The sequence below is a fragment of the Thrips palmi genome, unplaced genomic scaffold, assembly GCF_012932325.1.
Source record: "Thrips palmi isolate BJ-2018 unplaced genomic scaffold, TpBJ-2018v1 HiC_scaffold_6, whole genome shotgun sequence".
Taxonomy (NCBI): domain Eukaryota; kingdom Metazoa; phylum Arthropoda; class Insecta; order Thysanoptera; family Thripidae; genus Thrips; species Thrips palmi.
The window spans coordinates 7,726,684-7,747,119 of NW_023144633.1; the positions used below are offsets into that span (position 1 = coordinate 7,726,684).

General features: G+C 42.9%; 2 protein-coding genes across 2 annotated transcripts in view; one reads left to right on the top strand and one right to left on the bottom strand.

Moving 5' to 3' along the window:
- The window catches only part of LOC117652024, an 11,349-nt gene extending 10,976 nt beyond the window's left edge, over positions 1–373 (top strand). Inside the window, exon 6 of the mRNA XM_034396655.1 lies at positions 366–373. Within this exon, the coding sequence (XP_034252546.1) occupies positions 366–373 (8 nt within the window). The remainder of the gene's footprint in view (positions 1–365) is intronic.
- A 1,410-nt stretch (positions 374–1,783) lies between these two features.
- Positions 1,784–18,434, bottom strand: LOC117651537 (E3 ubiquitin-protein ligase RNF182-like). Its single transcript, XM_034395620.1, has 3 exons — positions 18,392–18,434; positions 11,979–12,174; positions 1,784–1,891 (listed from the first exon to the last, which is right to left on the bottom strand). The coding sequence occupies exons 2-3, from the start codon at positions 12,126–12,128 to the stop codon at positions 1,793–1,795; spliced, it is 249 nt and encodes an 82-aa protein (XP_034251511.1). The 5' UTR covers positions 12,129–12,174; positions 18,392–18,434; the 3' UTR covers positions 1,784–1,792.
- Positions 18,435–20,436: the final 2,002 nt, after the last annotated feature.

Below are 20,436 nucleotides of genomic sequence, written 5' to 3' on the forward strand. Positions count from 1 at the left end.
TAAGGTGTACATTTCCCCTGAAATAACGTGAAATAATGGCGAAATAACGTTGAAAAAAAAGGTAAAATAGCGCGAAATAACGCGAAATAACGTGCTATAATGTGAAATAACACGAAATAACGCGAAATAACGTTGAAATGCCCTTGAAATAACGTTGGAATAGCAATGAAATAACGTGAAATAACGTGAATTAACGGTGTCCAAATTTTGACGAAGTTGTTTGCCCCTCGTTAAGGACTCAGGACATCTGAGAACACGGGTGTGGGACTGAACTTGCAATTGATCCAACTCAAAACGTTGAAGCCTGTCAATCGAACAACGTTTGCCTCATTTCCACTTACACTCTCCAGACACTCTCATTCCAGGAAAGTGACATCACGTTGAAGCAAACGTGACAATATGTCACGTTCGTTTGACCATTGTGTCACGTTCGTTTGAATGTGAACAAGCTGATATATTGCCAATTCACACCGAAACGAATGTGACAGAATTGCTCAATCGAACGTGCACGTTCGATTGACATTTCGTCACGTTCGTTTCAACGTGATGTCACCCTCCTGGAATGAGAGTGTAAACGAGAAGTACTGCGTTTGTAAGAAGCCCACCACATTGAAAGGTTCTGGGACTCATGAGATGTCATAGCTTCATGAAAACGTTCTTTTCTCTGTAGGCGAAGTTGAGAATGAAAAGAAAAGTGGACAAATCGGCCACCAACTCGGCGACTTTGGCCCGTTCAGACATTTTAAAATGCTAAAATTTCGTCTTTGTTTGACCTGCGTTACGTCAAAATGGACGTTATTTGCGTCATAAGCACCCTAAAAAACAACTTGAAACAACGCAAACTTGAAAAAAAAATGGTCGTAATACACCCGACCTGGATTTGAACCCGAGTCCAAACTTCTCCTATTTTCTTTGAATCATCCTCCGACTCCAAAAATACCCCTACACACTAAACTTCTTACGGATACATCCTATCTGTATTACGGACATTTTTGTGCAATTGCAATTACGGATAGATTTTGCTTGTAATACGGATGATTATATCCGTAATACAAAGGTTTTCGTGTCCGTAACATACAGACGAAAATATCCGTATGGTACGGACGTAAAACTCTTTGTAATACAGATGATTTCATCCGTATTACAAGCAAAATCTATCCGTAATTGCAATTGCACAAAAATGTTCGTAATACAGATAGGATGTATCCGTAAGAAGTTTAGTGTATACATGCCCTTCTATCTAGCTACATCCGTTGCCGCAATCCTCCTCGACCCTATGGACCATGATGATGCACCTGCAGCAGCGCTTCCGGGACTCGGATCGGATTTGCTGGCACTGGAAGGTTTTAAGGGTCAGCCAAGGACGCTGCATGCCAAATTTGATCAAGATCGGACTACGGGGGGAGTCCTCGGACGGACGAACGAACACACGCACAGCACGTATCACACTTTTTTCATAAATCGAGGGGTCCTATTCAAAGGATCTTATCCGGGCGTTCCCGTTTTAAGAATTTTCACTGAAACGAAAGCAAATTTCACTAAGTTTGATCATTTGGGATGAACCTACGTACAATATGGACAATTGGTTTCTTTGATATTTCATCTTCAAGCTTGTGCGAATAAAATCACAAGTTATAAGGATATGTAGCTGTCAATGATCAAACCAAGTAAAATCCTCTTGCGTTTTGGATAAGATTCTTTGTACTTGAACGCCCAGATAAGATATTTTGAATAGGACCCCTTGAAATACCAGACGGGCAAAAACGGACGCGTTTGACAACGCCACCACGCCTCACCTCAGATCGGCGCGCTTCTGCTGCTGTTCCCTTTCGACGATGAAACTCAAGGCGAAGTAGTTGTCCGGCAAAGCGTCAACAGGCCCCACCAACTCCTGCAAAGAGCAAATGCGGAAAAAAATTAATTCTCAATGACAGGAGAAGTGGCGATACCAATCGGCAACTTTGGCCTCTGAGCACTTTGAAGTTCGCAAATTTCGTCTACTTTTCACCCTAAAGCCTTGTTCTAGGTCAACATGGATGTAATATCAGCACCCTCATAAAAACGTTCAACAACGCAAAACTTTAACAAAAAGAGTGGCCGTAAAATACCCAACTAGGATTCGAAGCCGGGCCAAACTTAAAGTCGAGTTTCTAAACTGCCCAACATTCCGCACTGCTGTCAGTTTTCTGCATTTTCCCAAATAAAACACATGGGCTTTTGTAATTTTTGCTTTTTGGTGGCGGGCTAGAACCATTATTCGTCAAAAAATCTCATGTTAACAAAAAATACAAGGTAGGTTTACGCCAGACCGCGTCTTGTCGTAACAGGCTTCGCGATGTCTCGCGGCCTGTTCCTCCAATCCGAGCCTGGCGTACACTCTAAAAAAAATGCTTCTGAAATTTCATAACTTGGTTTTGGACCTATTTGTAGAACTATTGCTCTTAAATTTCATATCCAAATAGTTCTTAAATTTCATAACTAGCTGTTCTGAAATGTCATAAGTGGTTTATGAAATGTAAGAACTCTATTATTAATTTTCAGAAGCAATGTGTTATGAAAACTTATATCCGGTTCTTAATCTCCACAACCAATGCTATGAAACATCATAACAGTTTTATTACTTTTTACAACCTATGTGTCGTGAAATCTCATATCCCGTTCTAAACTTTTATGTTACAAATACTGAATTCTCAGACAGGTTTCATTTCTTTTCACACTAAATATCTTGCAGCACTTATGCATCGTAGCGCACCAATTCGCGCTACTAAAGCGGAGTTTCATTTTTATCCGAGAGCACGCACAAGAAACATCACAACTTCAGCAAAACTTCAGTCGACGTGGTAAACAGCGCAGCAGCGTTTTAGATCCAGATGAACACTTTGGGGAAACTCGATCGACAAGAAGAAAATACTTTGGGAACAAAGATGAAAGAGGAGAAGCGAATTGAAATAATACGCCACCCACACGTTCATCGTCCGTCCCTGCAGTTAAAAAGATGGAGTAACAGCATTCAGTTACGCCGCTTGTAACGAAAACAAATCATGTTTCCGGAGATCGCCAATCTAGCTTCAAACTCTTGAAACACGAGTGGTGACTGTTGGGCACCACGGGCAACACTTCAACTGCACCATACGCACTGCGCCGAAATAACACTAAACGGTCCAGCGAAACTAAATTGATGGCGCGACTGACTACGTAGCTCTCGGACCCGGACGCGATGTGCACAGCTCTGGAGACACAGACACACTAAAAATGACGTAGCCTCTCAGTAATCCGGAGTGGCCGAGGGATTTCGCGACCCTTCGGCCGGTGCAGGTAGCCTCGGCCGGCCGGCCGGCGAGCGGTGATTTTCCGGGAAAGCAGCGCCCGGGCGCCGGCTCGGCTCACCGTGCCCGGCTCGGCTGGCCACCGACGGGGCGGCTCGGCTCGGCTCGGCTCGGCCCGACACGGCCCGGCGTATACACTGTTTGAACTAACTGAAGCATGCCTGCAAGCACGCTCTGGTTAGCGCATACCCGCCAAGCATGCACTTATCACTGCATACATGACATGTAAGAGCTAACTGAAGCAGACAACTCCCTGCCACTTACGCACTAGATGTAGTAAGCGGGTACATGGCATGTATGCACTAGTAAGTGCATGCTTGGCGGGCATGCTTCAATTTGTGCAAACAATATAAGCTTTTCGATTTGTAGCTGTGCCCATCAGGATTCCTATCTAATCGGTTAGGAAAATGTAAACACTTGCCGAAAAAGAGAATTTTACCAACTGATTTAGGGTTATTGTACAGTGAAAAAAGTGACTAAGTAACATTTTAAAAATACTTGTGTCAGATGTCTCAATTTGGGGGTAAAAGTTCCTTACTATTGCATAAACTCATACACTGAGAATAGGCCCCCACCTCTTAATAGTTTCTGACTTATGGATGTTTACGTTAACTTGTAGTCGTTCCTCTCAAATTCTTCTCACGACAAAGTAAAAGCTACCCATCCTTCAGATTCTGGCAATTATATTTATTTTTGCAATTAAAATAGATGGTGTTGGCCTTTTTTTAATCTCTCTCTTAGTTTTACTGTAAAACCGAAAACATAACAAAAAAAATACGATTTCAAGAAATCCTAGGAGTCACGAAGTCAATTTGATTATTGTGTAAGAGTGTGGAGAAAGAAAAGAAGTGGTGTTGTGAAGTTGTGGCTCAGGGGACTACCAATGGCAGTGGTACCAATGTGGTCGATGTGCCATCCGTCGAAATTTAAACTTGACAATAAATAGAAATCAAAATGCTGGTAAATTCAAAAAATTCCAATGCTAATGTATTCCGCAGTGTTCTGACAATGGAACATCTTTGAAGTCCATCATGATTCATGAACATGTTCTTAGCAGAAAGAAGTCAGTAAATTAATTTTCTCGGGTTGGCAACTATTTTCTCGGCGTCTGCGCCCTTGCGAAAATCGCGAAGCTGAAAGCGCCAGCAGTCGCGCATTAAAACTGCCCCTCCATTGTTGTGGACGTTGAATTGTTTGGCTTGTTTCAAAAGGCTATGGTTCTCTAGTCATGTTTTCTTCAATTCTGTGCAATAGTTCTCCCTTACAACGTATCAACACCACGACGGTTGGTTTGACAAACTTCATAAACTCGGGAGGGATGGTTTCGAAACGCGGGTGAGTCTTGTTCGAGGAACATGAGCACTGCAAGTCGCGAGGTGGAGCGAAGTGGTCCTAGTGCTAACTAAATCACAACAACAACACTGCGCATGTCCAAAAACACTCCAATCAAGAAGTATTATTGGATAGTCCTACCCGAAAAACTGCGTTCGAACCGACACCAATTCTATTGTTGCATCTTGTCTACCTGCAGTCAAAGAAATTTTTCATTTCGAACGTGCTATTTCAGCTTTTGGAGTAAGCTGTACAGACCCAAAAAGAAGCTCGGCTATTGGTCCGCCCCGGCCCGGCTCCCCCCTCTCCCTTACTTTTCCCTTGACGAGTCGAGCATTGCCATAGAAACAGTGATTTTGTCGGCAATTTTCTCAAAATTTATCGCTAGAATTTCAACAATATTTCAGAATTGAAATCGCATCTCAAAATTCTACCTGCTTGCAAAATTTCATCAAAATCGTACAGAAACGTTTCGACTTGCATAAGGGGCCATGCGATCAAATCCCAGCGAGGCTGAATCCTCGGGGATACTATAAGGCTACTTCGTGCCTAATAAGGCAAACTCAAATTTCAAGGATAATGAAAATGGGCCTAGTCAAATACCTTTTACAGCCTCTTCTGGATTGATATATTCAAATGTGCCAAATCTTTCTTTTTCTTATACCTTCAATGCTAGAATCAGAGGTTTGCATACTTTTTCCTTTGTCGTGAGAGAAATTTTGAGGGAAACGACTCAAAGTTTACGTAAACCTCCATAACTCAGAATCTAATGAGAGTTGGAGCCCCCAACTTTGAGAGTAAATTCATCTAACAGAGGTTGGATTTTGACCACAAAAAGAACTTCCTGTGAAAAATGGTTCTGTTTCATGCTATTTTCACTTCACAGTGTCCATAAACACAGAAGGGACTTGGCAGCAGAACGCAAACGATTAAAAATTTCAGATCCTTTGCTCTAAAATCAGCAAGCGTTATAAATTTTCAAAGTGAAAATCTAGATTTTAAGAACCGGAGTTATAAGATAACCAGTTCTAAAAATTTATAACCAGTTATTCTTAAAATCTATAACCCAAATCTTAAAATTCATTACAGGATCTTAAATTTTATAAGAATGTTATGAAAATTGAGGTTTAGAACGTGATTATGAAATGTAAGACCTATTTGGATATGAAATTTCATAACTTTTTTTAGAGTGTATCTACCTTGGCCTGCGGCGCTAGCCTGCCTTCGGCAGGCATTGTCCCACTGTTAAAAAAATTTTGAAAATTCAGACCAATTTTGTCAGACTTAGCGGTCTGAATCTGTAAATCAGACTTAATTCTGAAAAATCAGAGTTTTAGTCTTAGTTCTTAAACGCTTTGTCTGAAAGCTTAGTTCAGACTCGAAGTGTCTGAGTATTTGTACTCATTCTCAAAATTCATATGAACTTGCGTCAAACTTCTCAGACCTCAAGAGTCTGAATTTCGGATTCAGACTACTTTCCTAAATATGTTCAAACATAAGAGAAAATTGGACAACTTTCTTCCAACCTAACATTGGGTTAACTCACCATCAGTCTTACATTCAATTTAATCCGACTCCGTTCCGGGGACTTCAGACGAAACGAAAGCATTTTTCTCTCCGCTAGGTGGCGCCAGTGTCGGTAAAGAGCCTGCTGTTGTTAAAACCTTTTTTTCTGTTAAGTTTTTAATATTTTTAACCCGAAATGGCTATCACTCTATTGGCTATGACGAAACACGCGCTCCCATACCAAATTTATATCTGTAGCGAACGCGCGAGTTTAACAATTGACATTTGAAGTTACCTCTCGCGGTTGGCTCCGTGCAGCCGTTTCCTAGGGTGCGTCAGGCCAGCTCCAGATGAGTGCAGGGAAGAGTCCTGCTTTGAGGACATTTCTCTACTCACAATTTTTTTACCTAGGCGGTCGCTTGGAGCACGTCTCTCCTTTGAGGTTCGGGTGCAAACATTATCATTTCACCGAGTCACGGGAAAATTTCCTGCTGCGACTTTCAGACAAAAAAATCTAATAATTGAGACAATTTTGTCTGAATTTTTCAGACTACAACCTGCCTGAAAGGTTAAGACTTGTGTAAGTCTGAAAATTTCAGACCAGGATTTAGTCTGAATTTTCAGTAGGATGTTCTGCATATCACTGGTTTCGGACAAAGGGACTTAAGTCCACATTTTGGTCAAAATGGTTTCATTGTTTTCTCAGACTGTTGACGATACTTTACATAGAATGAGGAAAGACCTACGATTCTAAGACAATTAGTTCGGAAGTTATAGCGTTGTACCAAACGACTTAAGTCCACTCATTTTCTGACAAAACAACTCAAGTCCACTCGTTTTCTGACAAAACAGCACAAGTCCATTCGTTTTCTGACAAAAGCACCTAAGTCCACATGTTTTCTGACAAAAGAACCTAAGTCCAGCGTGACGTTTTCGGACATAACAACTTAAGTCCACCCGTTTTCTGACAAAACGACCTGGACTTAAGTCGTTAGGACCAGAAAACTGGTGTGGACTTGCGCTCTTTTGTCGGAAAACGACTGGACTTAAGTTGTTATGTCCGAAAACGAATGGACTTAAGTTGTTTTGTCAGATAACGGATGGACTTACGTCAAACTGTGACATTAACTTGTGAATATTTCAGCAAGAAATGCCATGACTGGTAATCGAACAATTGGTATCGTTTTCTGAATACCACGTTATCTTTCACCTGAAATTTCATGACCATATTTGTCACAACAAAGCTTTAAACTACTTAAAACTGTCTCCTGAAAAATTAACAGAAATGGACTTACGTTCCTTTGTCCGAAAAGCAGTGATATTTACTTCAGTCAAAAAAGTCTGAATTTTCAGCCAAATTTTTTAACAGTGCCGTTACTTCTTACTTCCAGGAAGTACCTGACCTTACCCCTCCCGGACCTTACCCCCCTTATTTTCTAATTTCTTTTCTGAAAAAGAAATAAATTATTTTATATTAAATATAAAACAGGAAAGTCGGGGACCTTACCCCTCCCAAACCTTACCCCCTCATAAATTATTGAAAAAAATTATTTAGTGATTTAATTATTAAAGAATAAATAAACTGATAAATAAATAAATAATTAAATAAATAAATAAATAATTAAATATATAATTAAAAAATAATTGAAAAGCTGTTTTGCCAATTTGCCCACAGTAATAGACAATACATTTATTTACTTGAATTATTGTTATACACTGTTAAAATGGAGAGGCTATGAAATCGAATCAGTACTTCCTGCTTTCACCTCCTTAATGGCTCAGGCGAACGAGTGAAGGGCGCTTTACGCTATTACTACGTTCGATCTCGTTCAAAGACAGGAACTCTACTAATCGAAGAGCGTACATTGTATGCTCTAACTGGAGCATGCCTGCAAGCACGCTCTAGCAAGCGCATGCCTGGCAAGCATGCACTAACTAGTGCATCTAGCGCATGCCTGGCAAGCATGCACTTGCATACATGCCATGCACAGTGCACACGCTAACTGAAGCATGCATCTAGTGCTTAAGGGATAGGGAGTTGCCTGCATCAGGAAGCGTGTACGGGTCTGTAAAGTTAAACCGTGCGCATGGATGCTTGCTTGCATGCATGCATGGGTGGCGGATCGCTACGGAATCCACTCAGAAGGCTATTGTTTCCATCTGGCATGACCCAAGAAGAAGTTTTTAGCCATAAGAAGTTTGTCAGAATTGATAGCAGTGCTTTTAAAGTGGTATTTTCAGCGCGACGCACCGACGCTTGCGTGCATGCATGCACGCACTCCTGCCCTGTCGCTAGTGCTCTTCCAAACTCTCCTTTATCTTGAATGCCAACATGTTTCGAGCATTATTATGTGACAAACTGTCATTCTAACTCCTGTTGGATGAAAACAACACCTTTCTATATGGATTCCATGGCGATCCGCAACCCATGCATGCATGCATGCAAGCATCCATGCGCATGGTTTAACTTTACAGACCCTACATGGAATGTATGCACTAGTATGAGCATGCTTGCCAGGCATGCACTAGCTAGAGCGTGCTTGCAGGCATGCTACTAGTTAGGGCGTACAATGTACGCTTTGAAGAGAGAGAAAGGTAAAATTCACCTCCCCCTTCCTCTAGGCTTTGAACGAGATCGAACGTAGTTATAGCGTGAACCGCCCTTGATTCGTTCAGCTGATGTGAGCCATTAAGATCGGTGAAAGGTGAAAGCAGGAAGTACTGATTTGATTTCATGGCCTCTTAATTTTGAAAGTGTAAAACAATAATTAAAATTGATAAATGACATATTGGTGTGAAATACAGTCTAAAGATTCCTAACCATATCTGGTCACTTGCATGCAAGCCGCCATCTTAACCCAAACACACTCCGTTCCATTCCTATACTATTGGCCTAGAGAGCTCCCTGCCAAGGACTCCTAGAACTGGTCACTCACGGTCCTGTTGGTTTACGAATGTACCCTCAAACTATAAGAGCAGCCGCTCAGCAGAGCCGGCATGCAGTCTGTCGCCTAGTGTTGACCCTGATACGTCTTACAATAAACCAGTAATACCTGAACATCTCTACCGTTCCTTAAGCCCTTGCACACACTACATTATCTATTAATGTGGAACAGCTTTTCAATTTTTTTTAAATTATTTATTTAATTATTTATTTATTTATCAGTTTATTTATTCTTAAATAATAAAATCACTAAATAAATTTTTTTTCAATAATTTATGAGGGGGTAAGGTTCGGGAGGGGTAAGGTCCCGGACTTTCCTGTTTTATATTTAATATAAAATAATTTATTTCTTTTTCATAAAAGAAATTAGAAAATGAGGGGGGTAAGGTCCGGGAGGGGTAAGGTCAGGTACTGACCCCTTACTTCTTGCATGTTGGGGGGCTCTGCCCCCCAGACCCCCCCCTTCATTCTAGATAGAGTTGCTTCATCTACAGATAACACGATCTTGACCCTTGTAACTTTTTAGACACGAAGTAGCCTTATAGTATACCCAGGATTCAGCCGGCCCGGGATTCAATTTGTGTGGCCCTTTATGCATTTCGGAAATTTTCTATACGATTTTAATGAGACTTTGCTCACTTGTAGTACTTCGAACGCTGATTCTCATGCTGAAATCTGGTTAAAAAGTTGGTGGCCAATTTTGAGAAATTTGCTGTCAAAATCGCCGTTTCCATAGCAAAACTCGACTCGTCACGGGAAAAAAAGGGAGTGGGGGGAGCCGGAGTCGGGGCGGACCAATAGCCGAGCTTCTTTTTGGTTCTGTACAGCTTACTTCAAAAGCTGAAAAAGCACGTTCGAAATGAAAAATCTCTTTGACTGCAGCTAGAGAAGATGCAACAATAGAATTGATGTCGTTTCGAACGTGGCCATTTGGATCGGCCGGCCGGCCAGTGACTTTTTATGAGTGTCCCGCACCAATCCCGCACCGCTGCATTGTTGTTTTTGTTGTTGTTTTGTTGAAAATTTTTGTTACTCTTCAAATCGGAGTGAATTGAGCCATTTAACTGCGTACCAGTGCACATGCATCTGTGAATTATCTTTCCTTAATGTAGTTTAAGAGTTGCTTTAAGACTTTTAGTTTTTGGCCCGTCCCGTTTATTTTTTGTAAAAAAATGACGGAGGGACGGGCATATAGTATGATCCTTGCTGTGCGTCCGTTCGTTCGTTCGTTCGTCCGTCCGTCCGAGGACTTCCCGTGGTCCGATCTTGACCAAATTTGGTATGCAGCCTCCTTGGGTGACCTTAAGAACCGCCCGGTGGCAGCAAATCCGATCCGAGCCCCCGGGGGCGCTGCTGCAGGTGCACCATGGTCTACATGGGGTCGAGGAGGATCTCGGCAACGGATGCAGCTGAGAGGGCATGTAGGGGTATTTTTGGAATCGGGGCGACGAGAGAAAACCAATGGTACCAGTTTCGAGTGAATCGGAGAAGTTCGGACCCGGGTTCAAATCCCAGCGGGGTATTTTTGGAACATTCTTTTTATTCGAGTTTTTGCATTGTTTCTGATGTTTTTGAGGTTGCTGATGACGAAAACGACATTTATTTAAACCCCAGACTCAGGTTTAATTCCCGTAAGGGTCAAACATAGGCAAAATTCGTACGTTTCTTAATGTAACACGGGACGGGCCAATGCCGATGTATATCGCTACTTTTCCTGTTATTTTTTTAATAAGCTGGTCATGTAGCTGCTCCTTTTAGCGAGGTTTGATGATACTTCTGATTCAGTTAGCACCATGATCGCTTCGCTCCACCTCGCGACTTTCAGTGCTCATGTTCCTCGAACAAGACTCACCCGCGTTTCGAGACCATCCCTCTCGAGTTTATAAAGTTTGTCAAGCCAACCGTCGTGGTGTTGCTACGTTGTGAGTGAGAACTATTACACAGAATTGAAGAAAACATGACTAGAGAACCGTAGCCTTTTAAAACAAGCCAAACAATTCAGCGTCAGCAACAATGGAGGGGCAGTTTTAATGCGCGACTACTCGTGTTTTCAGCTTCGCGATTTTCGCAAGGGCGCAGACGCCGACAAAATTGTTGCCAACCCGCGAAAATTAATTTACTGCCTTCTTTCTGCTACCAACATTAATGATGGACTTCAAGGATGTTCCATTGTCGGAACACTGTGGAATACATTAGCATTGGATTGGAATTTCCCGGCATTTTGATTTCTTTTTATTGCCAAGTTTAAATTTTGACGGGTGGCACATCGACCACATTGGTACCACTGCCATTCGTAGCCACCCCTGAGCCAACCCCTATCCCTACAACTTTTTTGCTTTCCCCACACTCCTACCCAAATTGACTTCGTGACTCCTAGGATTTCTTGAAATCGTATTTTTTTACTTGTCGAGGCTGGGGGCCCCTTCTTCAAGACAGAAGTGATCTGCCTGCAGAAAACTCGATTTTTCGCCGTTTTTTAGCTGTTTTTCGGCTATAAAAACTGAACCAGTTGAGCTAGGATGGTGAAATCTCGCGTGTGCCGAGCCAAGAACATACCTAATAAGCCTGCAAAATCTCAGCCAGATCGGCCGAGCCGTTCAGGAGGAGTAGTGTACGCACACACACACACACACACACACACAATATAATAATAAAATATATATATATATATATATATATATATATATATATATATATATATATATATATATATATATATAATATACACACACAGACAAAACTTTTCAACTGCACTGGCGTAACGAGCTTCGCTATCGCTCAGCCAACAATTCGGAATTCGGGGTCCAAAAATGAACGATTCTAAGCATACCAACATGTGCGCCGTGACCGTGCCAGTCGGTTCAACTTACCTGACGGCACTCCGGACACAGGAGGGGATCGCTGGTCTCCTCGAGGCGCTTGAGGCACTTGAGACATTCCGTGTGGCCGCAGGGGAGGGACTTGGGCCGCCTCTCGCCGTTGTCGAATCTCTCGTCGCAAATGTTGCAACGCAACGACATGGCGATGCCAGAAGAAAATAAAATGGCGGACAGGATCACTGCAACACTGTTCCAAGAAATAGTAAATTTACACTGCAAATCCCCACTTTTTAGCGCGAACCACTCTGTTTCACGCTTCAAAGAGTGAGCCACCGTTTGTCTCACACTTACAAGTGTGAAACGAGGTTTGCCACACATTTGCTGCCTACTGTGGTTCAACGCCACATGACCGACGCTCCAAGCGTGGGACAGTAGCTCACGCTTGTAAGCGTGAGATATAGTGGTTCGCACTAAATAGTGTAGATAGTGTAAATAAATTGCAATCACCGTTTTATAGTTTAAAAAAAGTTCTTATGCAAAGTCGTAGCTTTCCAAAGAAAACGTCACCTTTCGAAGAAAATATCAGTACGTGTTAAATTTGGGATAAAAATGGTGGTAGGGTTCCTAAAATCTTAATGTTGGTCTACGTGATTACAGGAACACGCCCCTGCAGCGGCGTGAATCGTTTATGCCCTTGGGAAGGGCATTAAAATTTTGCTTTAAAGTGCTATAAAGCATACATTGCCCTTCCCAAGCGCGAGTGAGTATGAAGTGAGCTCCCTGATCTGCCTGCTGTGCCCTCGCGCTGCGGGGTAATTCTTTCCCAAGTCACCCGAGGTCCCGAAATCGATGTCTCGGATTTCGACGAAACTTTGTGGGCGTGTTACCTATGTAGCAAAGAGCTCCAGAAAAAATTTTCAATTTTTTTGGTCGGTCCAAAAAATTTGAATCACGTATTTTGTAAAAAACACTGAAACCTGTACTAAAAATTTGTTTGTTGCCTGAGGGCGACCTGCCCGGTGGCATTTTCTTCTTTTCATGGTACTGAAAAAAAAGTCCCCGAGAGCCACTTCAAAAGTCACTTGTTCGAGGAGATATGGACCAAAAAATTCGTTTTTCGCGAATACCCAAAAAGTGCATCCGAATTTTTTGATGATAATTTTTTCTTAGGAAGGTCCTGTGGTGGTCTATCACCCTTATTGGTTTTGGGTTTGGCCAATGGCAAACCGAATAAAAATTGCGTTTTTTTCGTTTTTTCGCAGTTTTTGGCCCATAGTATCGCCATTTTAAGTCTGACTTAGTGAGCGCCATTAGACTTTTTTTTCGCCTTTTCAAGATGAATCGATTGATATAAGTTGAAGTCAAATCGGAGTACTTTGAAAAATTGCCCTTTTCACGATTGGAATCCAACTAATCTAGATGCGTAAAAAAGGCGATTTTTCAAAATACTCCGATTTGACTTCAACTTATATCAATCGATTCATCTTGAAAAGGCGAAAAAAAAGTCTAATGGCGCTCACTAAGTCAGACTTACAATGGCGATACTATGGGCCAAAAACTGCGAAAAAAACGAAAAAATAACGCAATTTTTATTCGGTTTTCCATTGGCCAAACCCAAAACCAATAAGGGTGATAGACCACCACAGGCAGGCGCGTAACTAGGGGGGGGGCGACCGCCCCCCCCTTTGGCCCCTCGAAGGGGGCCAAAAGTACTGCCCTTACTGGGTCCGATTGGCCCAAGAAATAGCAGTTAGTCAGGAATCGTCCCTTAGCCTGGCCCGAACAACTCGCATTTTCGACATACTTAGGCATTGGCTTCTAGCTCGCTTCGCTCGCTGGAGGTAACTTGCTTCTGGGTCCTCTCCGCTGGCAAATAAACAGGTTTGAGGTACCTTATGACTGATACATGTGATGCCTTCTTCGATCCTTAACCATCTTAGGCCGGGAAGAAAATTTGTTTGCAACGTATTTTCATTTTCAACCATTTGTTTGTCTGGCCAACCAAAAATATGTACCTGGTAATGTTTAAAATCTCCTGGAACCCTAGGACTAAGACCCCAAGTTATAACATTTCCCGCTCAACAAGGCTTTAGCTTTTAGCTCGCTTCGCTCGCAACAGGAAGCCTCTTCTAAATTTCGGCTCCGTGGCAAGTGGGGGGAAGCAAGTGCGCCAGCCCTTCTAGACGAAAAAGTCTTCCCCATTGTAGTACTCGGAAACAACGTTTCAGACAGTTAAGCATTTATAGCTTTTGGCTCGCTTCGCTCGCTGAGAGCTATCTAATTCTAAATTCTCGCTATGAGTCCAAACAAATGTAGAATAAAGTGAATCCTCTTCAAACTTTGTAACAACCCCTCAATTTTCTGTAACGTTGTTTTGAATTCAGCCCCCTCCCTCCCCAAACCACGTCCCTAAAAATTACCTATCAGACACAGGCTGCTTGAAGGTAGGCAACTTTTCAAACATTCGCCCCCCCCCCTTTCGACCCGCCTAATTACGCCCCTGACCACAGGACCTTCCTAAGGAAAAATTATCATCAAAAAATTCGGATGCATCTTTTGGGTATTCGCGAAAAACGAATTTTTTGGTCCATATCTCCTCGAACAAGTGACATTTGAAGTGGCTCTCGGGGACTTTTTTTTTCAGTACCATAAAAAGAAGAAAAAGCCACCGGGCAGGTCGCCCTCAGGCAACAAACAAATTTTTAGTACAGGTTTCAGTGTTTTTTACAAAATACGTGATTAAAATTTTTTGGACCGACCAAAAAAGTTGGAAATTTTTTCTGGAGCTCTTTGCTACGTAGGGAACACGGCCACAAAGTTTCGTCGAAATCCGAGACATCGATTTCGGGACCTCGGTTGACTTGGGAAAGATTTACCCTGCGCACTGCGCATCCCTTGCTCGCTGAGCCCTCGCTCGCTGTGTCCTCGCGTTATGGCATAACGCGAGAACACAGCGAGTGAGGGTGCGCATAACGGTTATGCGCACCCTTGTTGGGGTGTCCGCAGTGTTCGGTGTTTTTCGTGAAGAAACGTAACGAAGTTGATCGTAAAACTTATATATATTTTCGCAAACTCTTACAAGAACTCTTACTCATACGCTAGCAAACCACAACTACACTCTCTGACTCTCGGTCTCCGACTGTCCCCGCAGTGCCCCGGAGCACCGCGCTCCAGCCCTTCGACTCTGGCTGATAACGCAGTGCTACCACGACACCACGCGCAAACACCCTTACGCTAACCATCGGTGCCGGCCTCAGTGAAGGGATTTTCGCTCCTAGCTGCCTCCAGCGCGAGGCAGCCCTTCGTTCAAAGTCTGTGCGTGACGCATGCCCTGCCGCGCGGAGAGCCGTCCGCGTGACCGAGCATAGGTCACTCTGGGATCCGGGTAATTCTTTCCCAAGTCACCCGAGGTCCCGAAATCGATGTCTCGGATTTCGACGAAACTTTGTGGGCGTGTTCCCTATGTAGCAAAGAGCTCCAGTAAAAATTTTCAACTTTTTTGGTCGGTCCAAAAAATTTGAATCACGTATTTTGTAAAAAAACACTGAAACCTGTACTAAAAATTTGTTTGTTGCCTGAGGGCGACCTGCCCGGTGGCTTTTTCTTCTTTTCATGGTACTGAAAAAGAAGTCCCCGAGAGCCACTTTAAAAGCCACTTGTTCCAGGAGATATGGACCCAAAAATTCGTTTTTCGCGAATACCCAAAAAATGCATCCGAATTTTTTGATGATAATTTTTTTTAGTAAGGTCCTGTGGTGGTCTATTACCCTTATTGGTTTTGGGTTTGGCCAATGGAAAACCGAATAAAAATTGCGGTTTATCCGTTTTTTTCGCAGTTTTTGGCCCACAGTATCGCCATTTTCAGTCTGACTTAATGAGCGCCATTAGACTTTCTTTTTCGCCTTTTCAAGACGAATCGATTGATATAAGTTGAAGTCAAATCGGAGTATTTTGAAAAATCGCCTTTTTTTTCGCATCTGGATTAGTTGGATCCCAATCGTAAAAAGGGCAATTTTTCAAAATACTCCGATTTGACTGCAACTTATATCAATCGATTCGTCTTGAAAAGGTGAAAAAAAAAAAGTCTAATGGCGCTCATTAAGTCAGACTTAAAATGGCGATACTATGGGCCAAAAACTGCGAAAAAACCGGACAAACCGCAATTTTTATTCGGTTTTCCATTGGCTAAACCCAAAACCAATAAGGGTAACAGACCACCACAGGACCTTACTAAAAAAAATTATCATCAAAAAATTCGGATGCATTTTTTGGGAATTCGCGAAAAACGAATTTGTTGGTCCATATCTCCTCGAACAAGTGACTTTTGAAGTGGCTCTCGGGGACTTTTTTTTCAGTACCATGAAAAATAGAAACGAAGTGATTATAGACACGCAGCGTTTATATAATAAAAACCAACTTAAATACACGCGGCGTACAAATAACGCAATTTTAATTATATACACGCAGGAAAAGCTTTTCCAGCGTGTATGTAATAAAAACAGCCGTTTTTTGCACGCAGTGTGTCTGCAAGCCCCCTAAAATTATTTACACGCTGGAAAAGCTTTTCCGGCGTGTGTATAATAAAGGAGGGTGTTATTTTTACGCAGCGTGTTTGCAACTCCCTATTTTATTATTTGCACTCTTGTTTTGAGGCCAGCTAGGAGATAGAGATGCCTAGGAGGAAGCCGACCGGTTGTGTCGCCTCGTGGCCGAGTGGATACGTGCCTGCATGCCACTCTTTTGGCAAGGGTTCGAAACTTGGAGAATTTTTTCAAAAGATGCGTGCACATAATTTTTCGGCGACACGCGACACGCAGCGTCTGCACAACCAACGATCTATTATTCATACGCCGCGTGTCCCTTGAATGCCGAAAAATTATGTGCACGCATCTTTTGAAAAAATTCTGCAATTTTCGAACCCTTGCCAAAAGAGTGGCATGCAGGCACGTACCCACTAGACCACAAGGCGACACACCCGGTCGGCTTCCTCCTAGGCATCTCTATCTCCTAGCTGGCCTCAAAACAAGAGTGCAAATCAAGGGGAAATAACTTCAGAAAAAAATGTACACTTGAATTAAAATTCAAAAAAATTCATTAAAATTCAAAATAATTCATTAAAATTCAAAAAAATTCATTAAAATTTCACTGAAATATTGCAAAAACTTCACCAAATTTCATTAAAATTCACCAAAATTCATTAAAGTTCACAAAAATTCATTGAAATTCAAGAAAATTCTTAAAATTCCCCAAAATTCAAAAATTCTTTAAAATTCACAAAATTCAAAGTATTTCATAGAAATTCATTAAAATTCAGCAAAATTCGCAAAAATTCATTCAAAAAATTCAAAGTAATTCATAGAAATTCAATAAAATTCACCAAAATTCGTAAAAAATTCACTGAAATTCAAAAAAATTCAATAAAATTCCAAAAAGTTTACTGAAATTCAAGAAATTCACGAAATTCATTCATTTGTACACCGAAATTCAGAGTTATTTGCCCTTGGTGCAAATAATAAAATAGGGAGTTGCAAACACGCTGCGTAAAAATAACACCCTTATTTATTATTGACACACCGGAAAAGCTTTTCCAGCGTTGGAAAAGATTTTCCAGCGAAAGAGCGCTTGCAGACACGCTGCGTGATGGAAACAGCTGCTTTTATTATGTACACGCTGGAAAAGCCTTTCCGGCGTGGAAAGGCCCTTCCGGCGTGTACATAATACTATTGTGATTTCAGACACGCTGCGTGTGTCGTTCTAATGTATATATTATTGCCACGCGGCGTTTTAATAATTTTTACCATTGTTGCGTACACGCTGCGTGTATATAATATCGGCCAAGAAGAAAAAGCCACCGGGCAGGTCGTTCTCAGGCAACAAACAAATTTTTAGTACAGGTTTCAGCGTTTTTTACAAAATACGTGATTAAAATTTTTTGAACCGACCAAAAAAGTCGAAAATTTTTTTCTGGAGCTCTTTGCTACATAGGGAACACGCCCACAAAGTTTCGTCGAAATCCGAGACATCGATTTCGGGACCTCGGGTGACTTGGGAAAGAATTACCCATCCCTTCACTAAAGTCAACATAGCCCGGACGCCCGCCAGAAAAAATTGCGAAACGACAAACGAGTCGTGGCGTCGTCCAGACCAACCGATGCCTTATCTAACTTAGCCTCAAATTTAGAAATAACCGCGTTGGCGGTGCTCATTCCGCCAACACCCTCACTCGCTGTGTCCTCGCGTCATGCGCACCCTCGCTCGCTGCGTCCTCGCGCTGCGCACCCCCGCGCGACGTACCCTGGAAGCGAGCAGCTGGTGAATCCACTATCAAACATTTAGTCTGTGGAAAAGTCTTCCGCAGGCGCGCGAAGTTGGCTCAGTCCTCCCAGATCGCGCGCCCTACGTCGTCTCCGAGGGGGTCCTATTCAAAAGATCTTATCTGGGCGTTCCCCCCAGGAGTATCTTACCTTAAACGCAGGCGAAATTGATCCAGGAAGCGGAAGAAGGGGATAACTCAATTTTGGCCATTTTCCAGGAGAAACCAAAAACTGTTAGCAGGGAAAACTAAAACAAAACAAATGAATGTTGCAGATGTTAATAATTTCATAAAACATTGGGAAAATTTTAGAAAAAAAATCAAAAGTGTAAGGTCACTCCGTAGAGGATTTCTGCGACTTATCACTTTCCGTTGAAATGGAAAACAGAGTCAGGTCACCTTATATTTCCTAAACAAAGAGGAATTTGGAGACAAGTCAAAAGGAACAAGAGTCTGCATAAAGTGTATGTTACTCTGGTGTACTTTTTGGACTTAGCTCTTTTTTCCAAATTGAAATTTAAAATTAAGGGGGGGCTAAGTTGAGTTGAATCTATTTACACTAGATTCATAAAAATACAAGTCGAGTTATATCCTTTTGCCACTTTGTCAAATGGACTCATGTGGACTTTGGTTGAGTTATCTCCATTTTCCGATGAAATTTAGACCGCAAAAGGGGTTAAGTTGAGTTATACCCTTTTTCCATGTGGATTTTCTCCTGAACTGCTTGGAATTCAGTCATATAATTTGGTGTAATGATGGAAACCATTCTTAGGCACAATAATAAAATAAAAACTCAATTTGGGGATAAGTCAAGTTATTCCCTTCTTCCGCTTCCTGGATCAATTCACTCAGTTCGATCATTTGGTATGATACAGCTACAAATCAATATAATTTGTGCCTTGTCGCTTTTATCTGATGATAAAAGATCAAAGAAACCAGTACGATCTTTTGAATAGGACCCCTCAAGGCGTGGTGCAGGCCACGTTTAGGGGAGGGTCATCATAAAGAATACCGCGTTTGCTACGTGGTGTGCGCACTACAAATGAAAAGGTCACATTTCTCGCCACTCAGATCTAAAAGTCTCGCCAAAATTTGATCAGCCAAAAAAGTCTTGCCACAAAACGGTCAGACATAAAAGTCTGATGTCAATATGGCGAGACTTTTGTCTCTTCTCAAAATGGCGAGACTTTTTTCTCATCTCAAAATGGCGGGACTTTTGTGTCTACCGCCACCTAAAGGCCGTAATGCGTCGGACGGTTGCGGCTGCGGCCGAAAGGCCATGGTCAGATTCAAATGTCTCGCCATTTTGTGACGAGACCACACGAGGGTGTGTGTGGTCTGACCCTGACCAAATTTTGAGGAGACGAGGTCTGACCAAAACTTGGCGAGACTTTAATGTCTCGCCAAATTTTAGCGCCATACAACTAACCTAACCACACTTTCCATACAATTTGCAGTGCAATTACCACGCCATTTGGCACTCGTTTGACCGCATCAGTGTGTAGACCGCGTTCGGTTTTTCAGTGTAGGGGTGTCCGTTGTACTCACAAGTGTCCTTGGCGTCCGGGCCCGCGAGGCAGCGATCTCTTTCTCGCCCTTCGCTTTGCCGGTCTGCGGGGACGACGTTCACGCCGCACCGTCGCCACACCAAGCAAACGCTGCGAGAGAACACTAGGTGCCTCCAGCCGTCGTCGCCACTGCCGTACCTGTGCACCCCGCTGTGACACGGCCCGGAACGGTGACTTGTGCGACCCCACGACTTCGTGCGAGCGACCCGGCCGCCCCTGCGCGCGAAAGCAACGACACGGCGGTTCTCCTCCAGCGCCGAAAGCCAACTGCCGCCAGTCCGGCCCGGCTACTCCCTGGCGCACGGCCCTGCGCCCAGCGCGCCCGGCCGTGGATGGCCGCCGGTGCAAGCTCAGCACTGCGCCGACGAACACACGCACCCAGCGCGCAGCGCGCCGTCAGCGGCAACACAATCGTGAACTGCGCATCGCCGCCTCCCCACCCCACTAAAAAATAATTTTTTTGTTACAGTTCCAATACTGTAAATGTTTACAATAAATTTGTATCTGAGTTTCAAAGTAGATGAACTTTTTGCATTGTCCCATGCGAATAGCATGCGCAATGAACATTGTGCAGCCAGAGTGTGCAGACAAGGATAGGAGCGTGCGGCGCTCGCCACGCGCGCCTGCC

Bases quoted from the DNA above. Each gene is read 5' to 3' on its own strand.
- LOC117651537 (XM_034395620.1), bottom strand. From the start codon at position 12,128: ATGTCGTTGCGTTGCAACATTTGCGACGAGAGATTCGACAACGGCGAG. The intron at 1,892-11,978 runs GTAAGTTGAACC...TGCTCTTTGCAG, and splicing joins TGTGTCCGGAGTGCCGTCAG to GAGTTGGTGGGGCCTGTTGA.